Source organism: Ipomoea nil, unplaced genomic scaffold (assembly GCF_001879475.1).
Source record: "Ipomoea nil cultivar Tokyo-kokei standard unplaced genomic scaffold, Asagao_1.1 scaffold0177, whole genome shotgun sequence".
NCBI classification, from domain to species: Eukaryota; Viridiplantae; Streptophyta; class Magnoliopsida; order Solanales; family Convolvulaceae; genus Ipomoea; species Ipomoea nil.
The window spans coordinates 404,553-419,333 of NW_017616605.1; the positions used below are offsets into that span (position 1 = coordinate 404,553).

Consider the following 14,781-nt stretch of genomic DNA (forward strand, 5'->3'; position numbering starts at 1 on the left):
TGATTTTATGTACATTGGTCAAATATGAACTCTAAAATAAATTTAAATAGTTCGTGAAAAATAATTTGGGAGAAAATGAAATAGACATGAGAATTTTTATGTGGAAATCATAAGGTAAAAACCATGGACTTTATTTTTTGGAAATAAATTCACACTATTTCAAGAAATTTTTTACATGTATGTTCTGTATAGAAGGCTCTAGAGTTTGTAGATATTTTATCAAAATTTTGGGAGAGTGTAAGAAGCTTTTGGTTACCGAGTTAATTCCATGGATTGGATTGCCATATATCTTTTTTTTCTTTTCTTTTCTTTTCTTTTTCTTTTTTCTTTTTTTTTTTGAAGAGGATTGCCATATATCTTTTGGAGATCATCTTCACTGAATTTATTGGGTAAATGCCATCAAGGGTAGACATTTACAAACCTTCCTTTACTATATAGTAAGGGGAGATGGGATCATGAGACTCATTTTACAGAGGCCTTCATATTGGGCAATGTACGTAAATATTAGACATCTCCCAATTTTTATATTTTACATTTTTAAATGTTTGGAATTATATTAATAAATTTACAAATATTAATAATAATTATTATTTATGAAAATAATTAAATAAAAATATATTAAAATTATGATATTATATCAATCAACATAAATTTATTTTCATTTAGTTGTTAAAATCTCTAAACATTTAGTGCAGGTGTCAAATGTTGTCTATTTAATCAATGAGTTAAGCCCATGCAATCTACAATAACTTTTTTTAAAAAATATATATAGAAAGTAATTTTCCCACCCGAATTTACTTTCTAAATCAGGAAATAAAAATTTAATTTACCATTTTGATTACAATTCTTGTATTACTGTGACATCTAAAAAGTTTTTGGCCAATATATATTATCCTCAATTTGTGGACTTCGAAAGGGGTTCACTATACTAGCAAATTGTGTTAAAATATTGACCAGCAGATAGATTATACTTGTTATTTAATTTGATAAAATTAATTGTAACTGTTAACATTTAACTTGTAAAAAGATTTATAAAGATATGCATATATTTTATAATAAAAATGTATTATTTATATAATAATGATATTTAATAAATAATAATAAATTAATTTTCAATTCATATAGAGATTTTAACAACTAAATGAAAATAAATTTATGTTTATTGATAATATAATAATTTTAATATTTTTTATTTAATTATTTTCATAAAAAATAATTTATTATTAATATTTATAAATTTATTAATATAAAAATTGGGAAATGTCTAATACTTACATTGCCCAATATGAAGGCCTCTGTCAAATGAGTCTCATGATCCCATCTCCTCTTACGGTCTTACCATAGTAAAGGAAGGTTTGTAAACGTCTATGTGTCACAACCCTTGATGGCATTGGCCCAAATGGCCCAACAAATTCAGTGACGATGAATGTGCAAAAGATATATGGCAATTCAATCCATGGAATTAACTCCATCAAGGTAATGTTAGAAGAAAATTAAGACAGTGGTTACACATTAAATGAATGAATGGGTGGTGATTATCCTATAATTAAGGAAAGCTAAACATTTGGTATTATTAGGAATCTACTACTATTTTGCATTATGTTTGATGTAGGCTTTTAGTCTTGTGTACTCACTATAAGACTTTAATCTTGTATATATATCTTGTACATTCCTATTATCAATAATATTCAGAATCTTGTTATAATTTGGTATCAGTTGCTTGGTTTTTCTTATGGCCGGTGACAATGACAATTTTGCTGGAGTTTGATTTTTCTTATGGCCGGTGACAATGATAGTTCAGTGACAATGACAGTTCTGCTGGAGTTTCTTTCGAGCGGACCGTGTTTGATGTCGTTGTTCAAACTCACAGCCTGTAACTACTTGTTTTGGAGAACTCAGTTAGTACCCTTCTTGCGAGGTCAAAATCTTTTGGGTTTTGTCGATGGATCTCTCCCATGTCTTACTGTAACTACTGTCACTGCTCCGTCGCTGGCGTCAACCTCTGCGGCTTCTTCTCCGGCGTTGGCGTCTCTTGCTTCTCTTTCGGTTGCTTTATGGATACAACAAGATCAAGCCATATTGTCCATGTTAATCTCCTCACTTTCAGAGGTGGTGATGCATCTCGCCGTTGGCAAGAATACATCGCGGTAGGTTTGGGTGTCCATTGAGTAGGCGCTTAGTTCCACGACTTGTGCTCGCACCCTCTGGTTGCTCGCTCAGCTCCAAGGTCTACGTCAAGGAGATGAATCTGTTGCAGAGGTGAAAGACTTAGTATTGGTTGACCGGCCGGTTAATATTGACGATTAGAACCTGTACACGGCGGACTGAGCCACTGAATTACCATGATGTTAGACCAGGATGTGGGATCGGAGGCCCTTAGGATTGGGAATTCAACATTTTCGGCAAGAAAAACAGTTATTGCTAATTCAATCAAATTTTTTATTTTTTTTTTTGCTCCATGCATTTAATTATTTAATTATATTTTAATCTCTAACAAAACTCAAAGCAATCAGTGCCTTAGATTTATCCCTAACCTTCTTTTGATCAATTGCATTCTAGTATATCTCATTTTTAGCAACTCACAATTTGGTGAGGAATTCTACAGGAGATCCACCAGGATTGATATCTAACTTAAAAGCATTGCAATCCTCAGAACAAAATAAAATGGTACACATATCGTTTTGGTAGAGTTTACATATACCGCATTGATATAGGCAAATTATAGCATCGACGAGTGTCTACCTTGCATTGTAGACCCTAGCCCATAACGATATTCAGATTATGTATCTGCAAACTGCAGTTAACATATTATGTGTGTATAGTTAACAAGGTGGACTTTGGTCCATGGTATAACAACCGCTTCATATAGGCGCCATGTTTTGTTTTAATATTTAGTGTTAGGTTGATGTGTATTAGTAGATAATTTACATATGTTGTTAGCGATAATATTAAATGATAGACACACATACATGTATAAAGTAAAGTTTGTTTGTTTGGAAAGAGAGGAAGTTTGAGAAGCAGTTGTCATTAGCATTGGGTCCTAATGGCTACATTTTATAAGGTTGTTAGATATTATAGGAAAGTATACTAACTGACTCTCTTGCATGTTCAACAAATTTGGCGCCTCTGATCTGGTGACATAATTTGTTCTGATCTGAGGATTAATATATGCAGTTTTGGTTAATTAGATATGAATCAATCAACCCTGGTGGATCTCCTCAAGAATTCCCTCACCAAATTTGAAAATGCTGAAGAATCATCTTCCAGCAGCCGAGCAGGAGAATCATATTCCAAAACTTTTCCTGCATCAAACAAATTTCTTAGCCCTTCTGTCTTCATATTTATTTAGTCAAAAAGTTCATTTGTGCTACAGAGTGTAACCCAGGTATTGAACACAGTGACTAAATCATCTCTAAGGGTAGGTAGGACAGTTGGCCTGAAGATTTAAGACTGCGCTACTCCATACCCAAAGCCAGCTGGCCTGGAGATATAAGGTTGATCCATGCCCAAAGCCAAGGAACAATCATTGACGTTTGGGTAAGGATGGATGAATCCCTCCTACTCAACCACTGTGCCACAGAGTGAGGGTAATTTAACTAGACCTATATATATATATATATATATATATATATATATATATATAAAGCACCTGAGCTACAAACTGAAGAAGCACTACATTTATTTTATCAGTCTGTTTTTGACACCCCTAGCCTGATGTTGCTTACCTTCATCAAGAACTAGAACCAGATCATTGTCAATGACAGTGGGTATCCGATGCGCAACTGTTATGACTGTGCACCCATCGGTTTCTTCTCTTATTGTTTTCTGAATCACGTTGTCTGTTGCTGTATCCACCGAAGCAGTCGCCTCATCAAGCACCAAAATTCTCTTTTTCTGTAGTAACACCCTAGCCAAACAAACAAGCTGCCTTTGACCTATGCTCCAGTTTTCTCCATCTTCTGCAACTGCACCATTCTCTAAAACTTTCAAAAAAACATTCATTGAATTGAAACAAACATAATATTATTGCATGTATACCTACCTGGAGCATCTAGGAGTCTGCAGTCCTGCCTTACTATCCCACCAAGATGGCATTTACGCAGAACCTGAAACCAAGTCGAGACAAGACAGCAAACAATGATCAAGTGGCATATATATTTCATGGTATATACCATGTTTTTTTCATTCGTAAATTTTACCTCCCAAATATCATAATCTGAGTGTTGTTGAAGGGGATCAAGGTTGGTCCTCACGGTTCCTTGAAACAAAGTTGGATCTTGTGGTATTATACTCAACCTAGACCTCAGATCTTGCAGACCAATCTTTGAAATATCTATTTCATCAATCTTGATGCATCCCTCTAATGGCTCTACAACCCGGAAGAGAGCTTGGATCAGTGTAGACTTCCCACTTCCTGTTCTTCCAACCACACCAATTTTCTTTCCCTCGGGAAAGGTACAGCTGATTCCTTTCAGAACTCTAGGGAGGTCAGGGCTATACTGCACATGCAGATTTTCGATTTGAATTCTTCCCTTCTCCGGCCAATCAGATTCTGGTCTGCTGTTTTCAATAATGAGTGGAGCTTCACTGGGTATTTTGGTGTACTGTAATATTCTTTCAACCGAAATCATTTTGTTCTCGACATTGCAAAGGTTCCATATAACCCAAGCTTGAAGAACATTTAGATTTAAGCCATATGTAGCAGCAAGTCCTGCCAAGCCTGCACCAACCATTATATTTATATAAGCCGTTATTGGTGTTACTTGAAATTGTTCCGGTTGGTGATTCACTTCACAGACTTCATTAAGTCTTTATATGCACAAGAATCAAGTTTTGTATAGTGATATGATATCATAATTGAACCCAAACCATATTTAGTTTATAAGGGGGGTACTTACTGGGGTCAATGGCTGATCTTGGAAGATTCACCAAAATGACAAGAAGAAAGAAAAAAGCAATGTTGAACAGGAAGTTGATTCGTAGGCAAAGCCATTCCATCGTAGCAGAGTTGAAAAATGCAACATGAGAGTAATCATCAATGAAACTCAAGTTACTTTTCAAGAATCGATCTTCCTGGTTGAAGCAACGAATTGTTGAAACCCCACCGATTGACTCTGAGAAGTGATGGAGAATTGGAGCTTTCAAAACGCAAACCATCCTAGCAAGTTCTCTAGCAGTGGTAATGTAATATGACTGCAATTCCAATTGTTATTGCATCATCATCTTATCCATCCATGAGTTTATAATATATAACCCGTACATTATTGTATTCTGTAATTGTATGATTCTCAGGTGTTTACCTGATACCACATGGAGACCGGAAGTATGATGAGGAAGAGGAAAAACACCTGCCAAGCAGCTTGGGACATGAGTACAATGATGCTCAGTAGTTGTATAAGAGCAAATACTAGTCCTGCCAATCTATACGGTATATCTGTGTCCACCGTGCTTTGATCTGTAGAGGACTGATAAATAACAATAGATAAAAGTTAGAACAAATTCAACTAGAAGTTCCAAAATTATGTTACTTCTGATCTGTATGTATACTAACACGATTGAGAATTCTGCTTGAAGGTGTAGAGTTGAAGAATGACATGGGTGCTCGGAAAACTGATTTAATCATCCCAGTAAAAAGCTGCTGAGAAGTCTCAATGGCAATGGTCGAAAGCAAAATTGCCCTGCCCAAGATAAAGATAGAGCTCCCTCCGGACAACAAGACAAAAATCCCAATCAATTTCTCTCTGGTAACCCCGTCTTGTTCCGTTCCCCATGCAATCCAGTAATTGCTCGCCATTTGCAACCCCTGGAAGAGAATCTGGCACAACAGGACCGGGGGAACAAGAGCTCCTTTATATGCAGAGGTGACAAAAGTGGAGTACACATTCCATTTAACTCGGCCCGATTCTGTCTCTTCGTGCTGAGTATTTTTTAACAGCTTATCGCTGCAGGTGAGTTCCTCACTTTCTTCTATCATTTCAATTAGGTTGTTTGTAGTGTGACACTTGTTTAAGCAGCACCGTTTAGAATTATCGACTTGATTCAGAGATTTTTTGTGTGCAGCAATGTGTCTAACAAGCTCACCGCTTGAGTCTGCTATCAGATTTTCATACTTTCCTGACTGAACTATCATACCATCTTTCATGACCTATACACAAAAATGCATCAATTTAAAGATAGCCTAGATCATAGATTATACAGTTCATATTTTGTCGAGGAAACTTACCAAAACAAGATCTGAGGCATCTAAAAATTCCAATTGGTGTGTGACATAAATAACAGTTTTGCTGTGTAAACTCTCCATCAGACATTTCTGCAAAATCATTTGCTGTTAGAAGGGGTATTGTAACTTGTAAAAGTCAAATGAAAACTGAATGATTAAGTAGAGCTTACTTGCCTTGAAGATATAAGCACCGGTTTTTGCATCAACTGCACTGAAAGGATCGTCTAGGAGATATATGTCTGCATCACTGTAAACTGCCCTTGCCAACTGAATTCTTTGCTTTTGTCCCCCACTTAGGTTAAGTCCTCTTTCTCCTACCACAGTAAGATCCCCATCAGCCCACATCTCAATATCACGTTTTAAAGCACACCGTTCCAAAACATCATGGTAATGACCTTTATCCATTTCCTTCCCAAACAACACATTCTCTCTGATAGTTCCTGTTTGAATCCAGGCACTTTGTGGTACTAGTGCTTTTGAACCATTTGTCTTGATACTCAGTCCACAGACCTTTGGAATCTCACCCATAATGCTGCTGAGTAAGCTTGATTTGCCCGAACCAACTGAACCGCAGATGGCTACTTTGCATCCTTTTCTGATTTTTATTTTCTCAGTTATCTTAATTGTGGATTTTTTCAGGTAATCACTTTCCCATGCATATTCTCCAGGCTCAATTTCAAGTGCTACTTCAGTTGCGTCGGAACCAAGATAGCCAATCAATTTCTTTTGGTCTTCCTCCCTGATGAAATCTTGAATCCTGTCAACCGAAACCTTTGTTTGAGCAATCACAGAAATCAGCTCGGGGAGATTGTAAATGGGCTCTTGCAGGATACGGAAAGTTGCTATAGCCGAAAGAACTGTGCCTGCTGTTAATGGTATTTTAAGCACAATACAAACACCAAAAGTCACAACAGAAACTAATGTTGGCGAAGCCCAAAAGAGGAAAGCCACAGCAGAACATGTATACAAGTACTCCCTTAACCAACGCCTCTCGGTTTTTCTTAGGTCAATCAACTTCCCCATGAATGTTGATTCCCATGAATGCAGTTTCAAGACTCTCATGTTCTTTAATGTTTCAGAAGTGGCTTTAACTCTCAAGTCTCGAGCTTCCATAATCTTAGTGTGTAGTTTTTCTTGCCTATTGGCAAGCGGCGTATTGCTCACCATCACAATAACTGTCGTGAAAAATGCAGCGATTGAGGGAGCAGCGCCCAAGTTCAAGTACAAAATTACCAAAGCAGAAATGACCTGAATGGGGAGCAACCAGATTCCATGAATGTTCCAGAAGAAGTCTCCAATCCTCTCAACATCCACATTGAGGAAATTAATGACTTTTCCATTGCTCATAGCGCCATGCTTGATCGTTAAAGACTTCTTGTATGTCAATGCCATGAGAGCAGCTCTGATTCTAATGCCTATTCGGTGAGCACCAAAATACCATTGTCTTTGGCACAATGATTCTATGGTTTTTGCAAAGAAGAACACAAATGCCAGAACTAATCCGCTGTGCCAGTTGTTTGAATCATCACATTTTTCTGACAAGAACTTTACGAAGCTTGTGATCAGCAAGAGACATATATAAGAAGCAATTGTGTTAACTCCTACAACATCAAATAACAGAACCAAGTGTTTTAAGAACAAGAAGTCTTAACTGGGAAAAAAAATGAAAAATGAAGAACTTAAAATTACCTGCAAAGACTGCATTTGCAGCAAGAGGCCACCAAACAGTATGGAGTATGGCACTTGGAAGTGAAGGAGTAAGAGTTTTCTGCACCCGAAGGGCATCTTCCAATAAAGATGAAGCGTGATCAGCCATATCAGATCGAGGAATTAAAGGTATGTGTTTTAGTGTCAGTTTTTCGTTACGCCCCTTCAAAAACAAAGGATTAAGCCACATGAACATAACTTGACTCCAGATCCCAGAACTCGAGAAAGGGTCATCAGGGCCATTGCGTTCTTTTTGAAGAAATGGCTGCTGAGCATCATTCTGCTTTGAGGTAGAAAACTTTGGAAACGCATGGAAACACAGTACAATTAACAGTGGCAGGGTAACTAAATCAATGATGGTAGTCTTCGGGATAAAGGATGGAGCTCTTATGTAATCATAAACGGTAAGAAGATGGAGAACGAGCAAAAGTAAATCAAATATCCCTGAAAAGACCCACCAGAGAATAAGCAACAATGGCCACCCGTTATCTCCTCTGAGGTTTTTGTTTAACGAATAGACAGATGCTATACTAGCTGCAATCCATGTCAAGGCCGAGATGAAGTAATCATCCACAGAAATGCTTCTATATATCCACAATTCATGAACACAAAATCCCAGGTAAGCCATTGCTATGATAAAGTTCAATACAACAGTAATCTTAGCAAAAATAGTTGGTTTTTCTTTCTGTCTAAAAACATTATCATCACCACTGCCTTGTCTCTTCTTCTGCCTCAAAACATCCACCAATAACCATACGATTAGCAGCACGAAAAATGCTGCTTTGATTAGCTTCACAGCAATGTCCATCTCTCTTCACAGGCCAAAACACATCAAACTTGAAAATCCTTAGTTCCTATTTCCTAACCTACCAAAAACCCAGAACGAGAAAAAGAAATTCACACACAGATAACAGATATTCTTGAAAACAAAACATTAAGACATACCATATCACATAAAAACAAAATATTTTAAAAACCCAAAATCACATATAATATAAGAAAGCACGTGAATGAAGAGGAATCAGAGAATATGATATTAGACTGCTGTAAAAGTATGGAACTTGTACAAAACAATACCCTCAAATTACTCACTAAGATTCTTTATTTAGAAGACAGATATCCCTATCCTTATGGAAGATACTATATTATATGAAATGTCAGTTTCAATTGGGGCCAGTATCTCAGAATGAAGACTGAGAATAGGTTAACACTATCCAATAATGTCTTCATGCATGTCTTCATCCTATTCCATGGAAAAATAAAATAAAACAAAATAAAAAAGTATTCACTAGAAGTATTCAAGTTCTCTCACCTTCAACAATGGCGGTACTGCTCTATACACAATGCACCAGTGTTAGCGGGAGGGAAGAGGGAAGAGGGAGAGGAATCAATCGATATGAAAACTGTAATTCTTAACGGAATTGAAAGAGAATATTATATAGTATGGGATATTGTGCAATAACTCCGCATTTATAGAGCGAATATAAAAACGAATGGAACGGAAAGGCGGTTTTGTGCTTCAAAAACACCTTTGAAACCCAGTCAGTATTTTACCTCTTTCTACATACAAAATTTTCAGCGAATGAAGCGTCGTTTCGCCATAGCATACACGATGGGCTGGGGTGAGTTGAGGGTATATGCTATGTATGTGCGTATACTGTGCAGTGTGGGTGTGTGTATATGTATATTAGTATATATAGCCATATATAGAGATAGAGAGATAGAGAGAGAGAGATGAAGTTGATGGGTTCGGCACTTAATATATTACAAAATATAATCTGTTTAATATGGAAATACGAACTAGAGCAAAGCGGCAAAGCCTATGCAGCCAAGAAATTGAGATAAGGGTAAACAAAAAGTGTTGGGTTTCCATAGCACTAAGCTAAAGAAAAACGTGGAGAGTGAAAGTTGGCGTGTGGGTTGTAAAGGCAAACCACTGTATATTTGTGCCATGCTCGTGGGCTATACTGTTGGGTGATGTTACAAAGAAAGCCTTCTTCCCGTGAGAATCTACAAACTTATATACACAATAAATATACAGAATCTCATATTCTAAGTACAGAATACACACAATTACCTACTGAAATAGTTTGTGTATATTTATGTTGACACTTTTATGTATTTATGTTGGTTCCCAGATTCTTCCCGGAGGAGGTGTTCTAATTTTATCAATAATCTATGTGTGTGAGAGAGAGATAACCATCCGTAAGTAATTACAAAAATGCATCCTGATAGGCATTATTTGTGAAAAAGGATCAAGGTTCGAAATTCAGCAGCAACAGTGTGAAGTGATGGATTTAAATAATTCGGGGTAATCCGAATTACTAAACCCGATAATAAAAAATAAATAAATAAAAGGAAAAAAGACAAGGAATATGTCGCGGAGACAATTCGTGTATTAATATAGTGTCTGTAGGAAGATTATAAGTAGATGTAATGTTTGGACATGTGATTAATTGCCTAATCAAGACAATAATGAAGGATTTTATACTAAGCTACCTCCCTACCGCCCAACAAGAATAGGGTGGGCGGTTGGATCGCCCTTTGACCGCATCCGCGCGTGCAGCCCTCGAGGCTCAGGGCACCCCGGACCGAGGTTGCCTCCAACCGAAGGCACCCCATGCCGAGGCCGTCTCTAGCCATGGACGGACTGGACCGAGGTCACCTCCAGCCGAGGTACTCCTAGTCGAGGTTGTCTCTATCCGAGGCCGCCCCAAGCCGAGGTTGCCTCCATTTGAGGCCGCCCCAAGCCAAGGTCGCCTCCCTCCGAGGCCGCCCCAAGCCGAGGTCGTCCTCCGATCACCTCTATTCCTCCTCGAGTTGGTTTGCTCCGAGCACGTTTCTAATATATCCATCATCAGTCCCCCACTCTCCGAGTTGCGAGTCTTCGTCAACGAAGGAGAGTATTCCGAAGCCGAAAGTCTACCTCAAACCCGCGAGAATAATTATTTGTTGCAACCCCTCTTTGTGCATCCCTGCATGTGACCGCCTCATCTCATGTTGGTGATGCCTCTTTAGAGGCACGTGACAGAGACCCCTCCTTGACTCCTCGCCTAGAGAACATTCACCTACCCGGTGCCATGGCCGACCTCATTTAGCACCCAGCTAGCATTGAGCAGCCCTAGCCGAGCTCCCTTCTAGAGGCTTAGATTAGTGTTCCAACAATTTCGCTATTATTTTGAACTCCTTGGTATTATGAATGAAGTGCATATCATTTGGGTTCCCCCTTGCTTCCTTCGTGTGTTTGCCTTGGATTGTTGGTCTCCCCGCTTTGTCTCGCATGTATGAAGTCATTATCTCGAACTTGGACCTTGTTTTGGCTCGAGGTCCCCTTAGCCGAATTCAACACATGTACATTCAAGAGGGTCGAGCTCAAGCTCGGCGTGGCCACCTTGAAGTGGCTGGATTCGAGTCCCCCACGCTCAACTTGGTTGAGTTGGCGCTTGACTCGGCCTTGGACCTAAGGAGGTCAGATTGAGCTCCGAGCTTGGTCTAACCTTGACCTAAGGAGGTCGGGTAGAGGTCGACGTCAACGTGGACCCCTCCCATGTCCAAGTTCCCCCCTTGGCGACGGCTTCTTCATATGCTGGTGCTACTCAGGAGGTGCCCGATAGGGAGCGCTCCACGACTCCTCGTCTAGAGGTCATCCACCTACCGAGTGACATGGACAACCTTACGCAGGCCTTTAGGAAGCCTTAGACTTAGACCTCCTTTGTAACACCCCTAATTTTAAAACATTTAAAAACTTATATAAATAACGCAATCCATCGTTAACATCCAAACAGAGCATAAACTATTCGTTAGAGTCGGGGTGCTATGCCACACCTAAGTTTGAGAACCTAGGTGCACAGGCTAAACTAACCAATACATAAAATCCATAAGTTCAAAATACAAGCCAAGGCACGCAGGCCAGCACCAGTACTAACTAAGCTAAGGCTACAAGTCCAACAAGCGCGCTCCTTAGCTACTGATCATCACCTGAAAAACATGTCGTAGAAACCGTCAGCGAATAATGCTGAGTAAACCCACTCTCACACATTAAGTACAATTAATATAAATATAGGAAATCATTTTGAAACTGGAATACATATATAATCCTGAGCAACTCTAGCTTTAAAACCAGGATCAAGACTCGAGACACCATCAATAAGGCAACATTTCGAATATTATAGAGATACTAGCATGCATCCAAAGTTTGCAAGGCATAATAGACAAGTAAGCTCATAAATAGCAATTAAAGGCAACAATGGGATCCAATGACAATCAATTAGCAAGTAATTATCAAAGCACACAATCCATCTTCCAACCTTATACCAAGTTCCAACCTTTACTCCTCTCCATCCTTATATCAGTTCCAACCTGTACCTCCAGGCCACCCTTATATCGCCTCCCTTATTCCTCCGGAGCACGCATGCCCAACACCGAAACCACCAACAAGTCCACAAACATGGTAGCACCGAAGTGCCATTCGCATGATCCGTGCCTATAGCACTATAATCAAGGGGTCAGCGCATATAGCTCTGACATGGCACCGCGGAGTTTATACCCTGATCCAAGCCTTTATCCAGCAAGCCTAAGGGGTGGTCCATGCCTTTAGCACGATAACCGAGCACTCGTTATGCTGTCTGCTAACAATTCATTTCCACCAATCATCTCATTATCATCGATCTCAACATCATTGCGCAATGATCACAATACCCATCATCATTCAATCAATCAATCATATAATCAACAATAACAATCAAGGTACAATAACAAACGACACATGCTACATACAAATTCCTAGAACGGTACTCAAAACATCATACGAGACTCATAAACATCAAACGGGGTACAACGGGACACGGGAAAACAACAAACAGGGAAAAATAGCCCACCGCACCACCACATTCCAGCGGGTGGGCGGCGGGTGGAGGACCACCCGCCGGTGGGCAGTCAAGTTTCCAGCGGGCGCCTGACGGTCAGGGCCGCGGGGGTTCGCTCCCCCCCCCCCCCCACTGGTACGAAGGTAAATATTCGGTTCGATGTTCGTTCGTGGAAGCCAAAACCATGTCCAAACACATTCCAACACGTATCAACAACAACACGGATTCGATTAACAAAGATTGAACCAAGAATCATTCCAATTACATTCTAACACGATTCCGAAACATGTCAAGACTCGACATCAATCACATAATGGTTCAAGTGCATCCGGAACCTCAAGAACATCAAGAAATCTATATGCAAAACCCTAAAGGCAAGTCCTAGACTAGAATCAACACCCAAACATGCATAAACCCACCCAAGAATACCAAGAACATCACAACACGAGATTCACGATATAAACCCTAGGGACAAGCTCTAGACATAATTAAATACAAGATCAAACTAATAACTACACAGGGTCATCAAGAATATCAAGAATAGCAATAATTCACCATATAAACCTAAAGGCAAGCTCTAACAAGATATACGTACAAAATCACACATTCAATCAACCAACGGAGCCAATCAATAAACTATAGCAAGGAAAATAGATTTTGTAAGACATGGGTTACCTCTTAGCCCTTAATCAAATTCCCTTGGCTACTAAGGTTCTTTTCTAAGATCTCCTCCCAATTGATTCTTCCTAGGCTTGATAGGGGGAATTCCTTTGCTAGATTACCTGAGGGAATATTTTGGGTGGCAGAGCTATTCGTGGTATGGTTTCTAAATGCTTTCTAATCCCCTATATATAGATTCGGGAGTCCTAACTAGAATCGGAATAGTAAAGGCCCACTTTCCCAATTCCTGACGGGATTAAAGCTGTGCTAGGGATAAGGATCCACGGTCCATTGTTAACCATATCAATTAATTAAAGGAATTCTAGTCCAATTAAATCCTTTTTAATTATATATTAACGGGATTAACTTCATAATTAATCCAGATTTGGAGGCCGTAACACGGGGTGTTACATCCTTTATGCTTAAGACGTTTGCTATGTACTTTGAACTCGTTAGCTTCGTGTATGAAACTTTTGATTTCTAAGCTCACCTTACTTCTTTCGTGCACTTTTCCTTGATGTGTCCTCGTCGTGGGCGAGCCCATGAGATGGCTTCCTTGATGTGTCCTCGTCGTGGGCGAGCCCATGAGATGGCTTCCTTGATGTGTCCTCATTTTGGGCCAGCTCATGAGATGACCTCCTTGATGCATCCTCGTCTTGGGCGAGCTCATGAGGTAGCATCCTTGTTGCGTTCTCGTCTTGTGCGAGCTCATGAGGTAGCCTCTTTGTTGCGTCCTCGTCTTGGGTGAGCTCATGAGATAGCCTCCTTGTTGCGTCCTCGCCTTGGTGAGCCCAAGAGGTAGCCACCCTCGCCATAGAGAGTTGGGCTCAAGATAGCCTCTAGCTGCCAACTCGTCTTAGGAGAGTTGGGCTCAACGTAGCTTTGGTCCCAGGCCGAGGTTTGGGTTCTACTTGGAGGTCGGACCTCCCACCATGGACAAACTTTGCAATTTGATTTTTTTTTGAGGTAGTCATGGTTGCTCAGTCAAGGGTACCCCTCGGCCCGAGCACCCTTCCGTCGGATAGCGAGTGAGGTCGGACCTCGTGCTTTCCTTAGGGTAGCCATTCGACTCCAAATCACCGGACTTGGGTCGCTATGCTCTTCCGTCTGGCGGCGAACAATGTCGGACCTTGTGCTCTCCTTAGGGTAGCCCTTCAACTCAAAGTCAACGGAATTGGGCCGTTAGGCTCTTCCATCAGGCGGCGAGCGAGGTCGGACCACGAGCCCTCCTTAAGGTAGCCCTTCGACTCCAAGTCACCAGACTTGGGCCGTTAGTCTTTTTCGTTAGGCGGCGAGCGAGGTCGGACCTCGTGCCCTCTTTAGGATAGC

The 14,781-nt window shown here is 39.9% G+C and overlaps 1 protein-coding gene across 6 annotated transcripts; it reads right to left on the minus strand.

Moving 5' to 3' along the window:
• Positions 1 to 2,988: 2,988 nt before the first annotated feature.
• Positions 2,989 to 9,616, minus strand: LOC109178419 (putative ABC transporter C family member 15). Of its 6 annotated transcripts, none has more exons than XM_019328073.1 (11): positions 9,482 to 9,616; positions 7,910 to 8,788; positions 6,395 to 7,821; positions 6,224 to 6,310; positions 5,552 to 6,145; positions 5,301 to 5,465; positions 4,899 to 5,193; positions 4,200 to 4,720; positions 4,043 to 4,106; positions 3,726 to 3,977; positions 2,989 to 3,302 (listed from the first exon to the last, which is right to left on the minus strand). In XM_019328073.1, the coding sequence occupies exons 2-11, from the start codon at positions 8,733 to 8,735 to the stop codon at positions 3,196 to 3,198; spliced, it is 4,338 nt and encodes a 1,445-aa protein (XP_019183618.1). In that variant the 5' UTR covers positions 8,736 to 8,788; positions 9,482 to 9,616; the 3' UTR covers positions 2,989 to 3,195. The 6 variants fall into 6 exon arrangements, with proteins under 6 accessions (XP_019183618.1, XP_019183586.1, XP_019183600.1 ...); XM_019328041.1 differs by having other exon boundaries at positions 7,910 to 8,793; XM_019328055.1 differs by having other exon boundaries at positions 9,240 to 9,616.
• Between the last annotated feature and the right edge of the window lie 5,165 nt (positions 9,617 to 14,781).

Coding starts and splice junctions, on each gene's coding strand:
- LOC109178419 (XM_019328073.1), bottom strand. CDS start 8,735: ATGGACATTGCTGTGAAGCTAATCAAAGCAGCATTTTTCGTGCTGCTA. Junction 6,146..6,223: donor ATGCCTCAGATCTTGTTTTG/GTAAGTTTCCTC, acceptor TTTTGTGTATAG/GTCATGAAAGATGGTATGAT. Junction 3,303..3,725: donor GGTTCTAGTTCTTGATGAAG/GTAAGCAACATC, acceptor TGTTTGATGCAG/GAAAAGTTTTGGAATATGAT.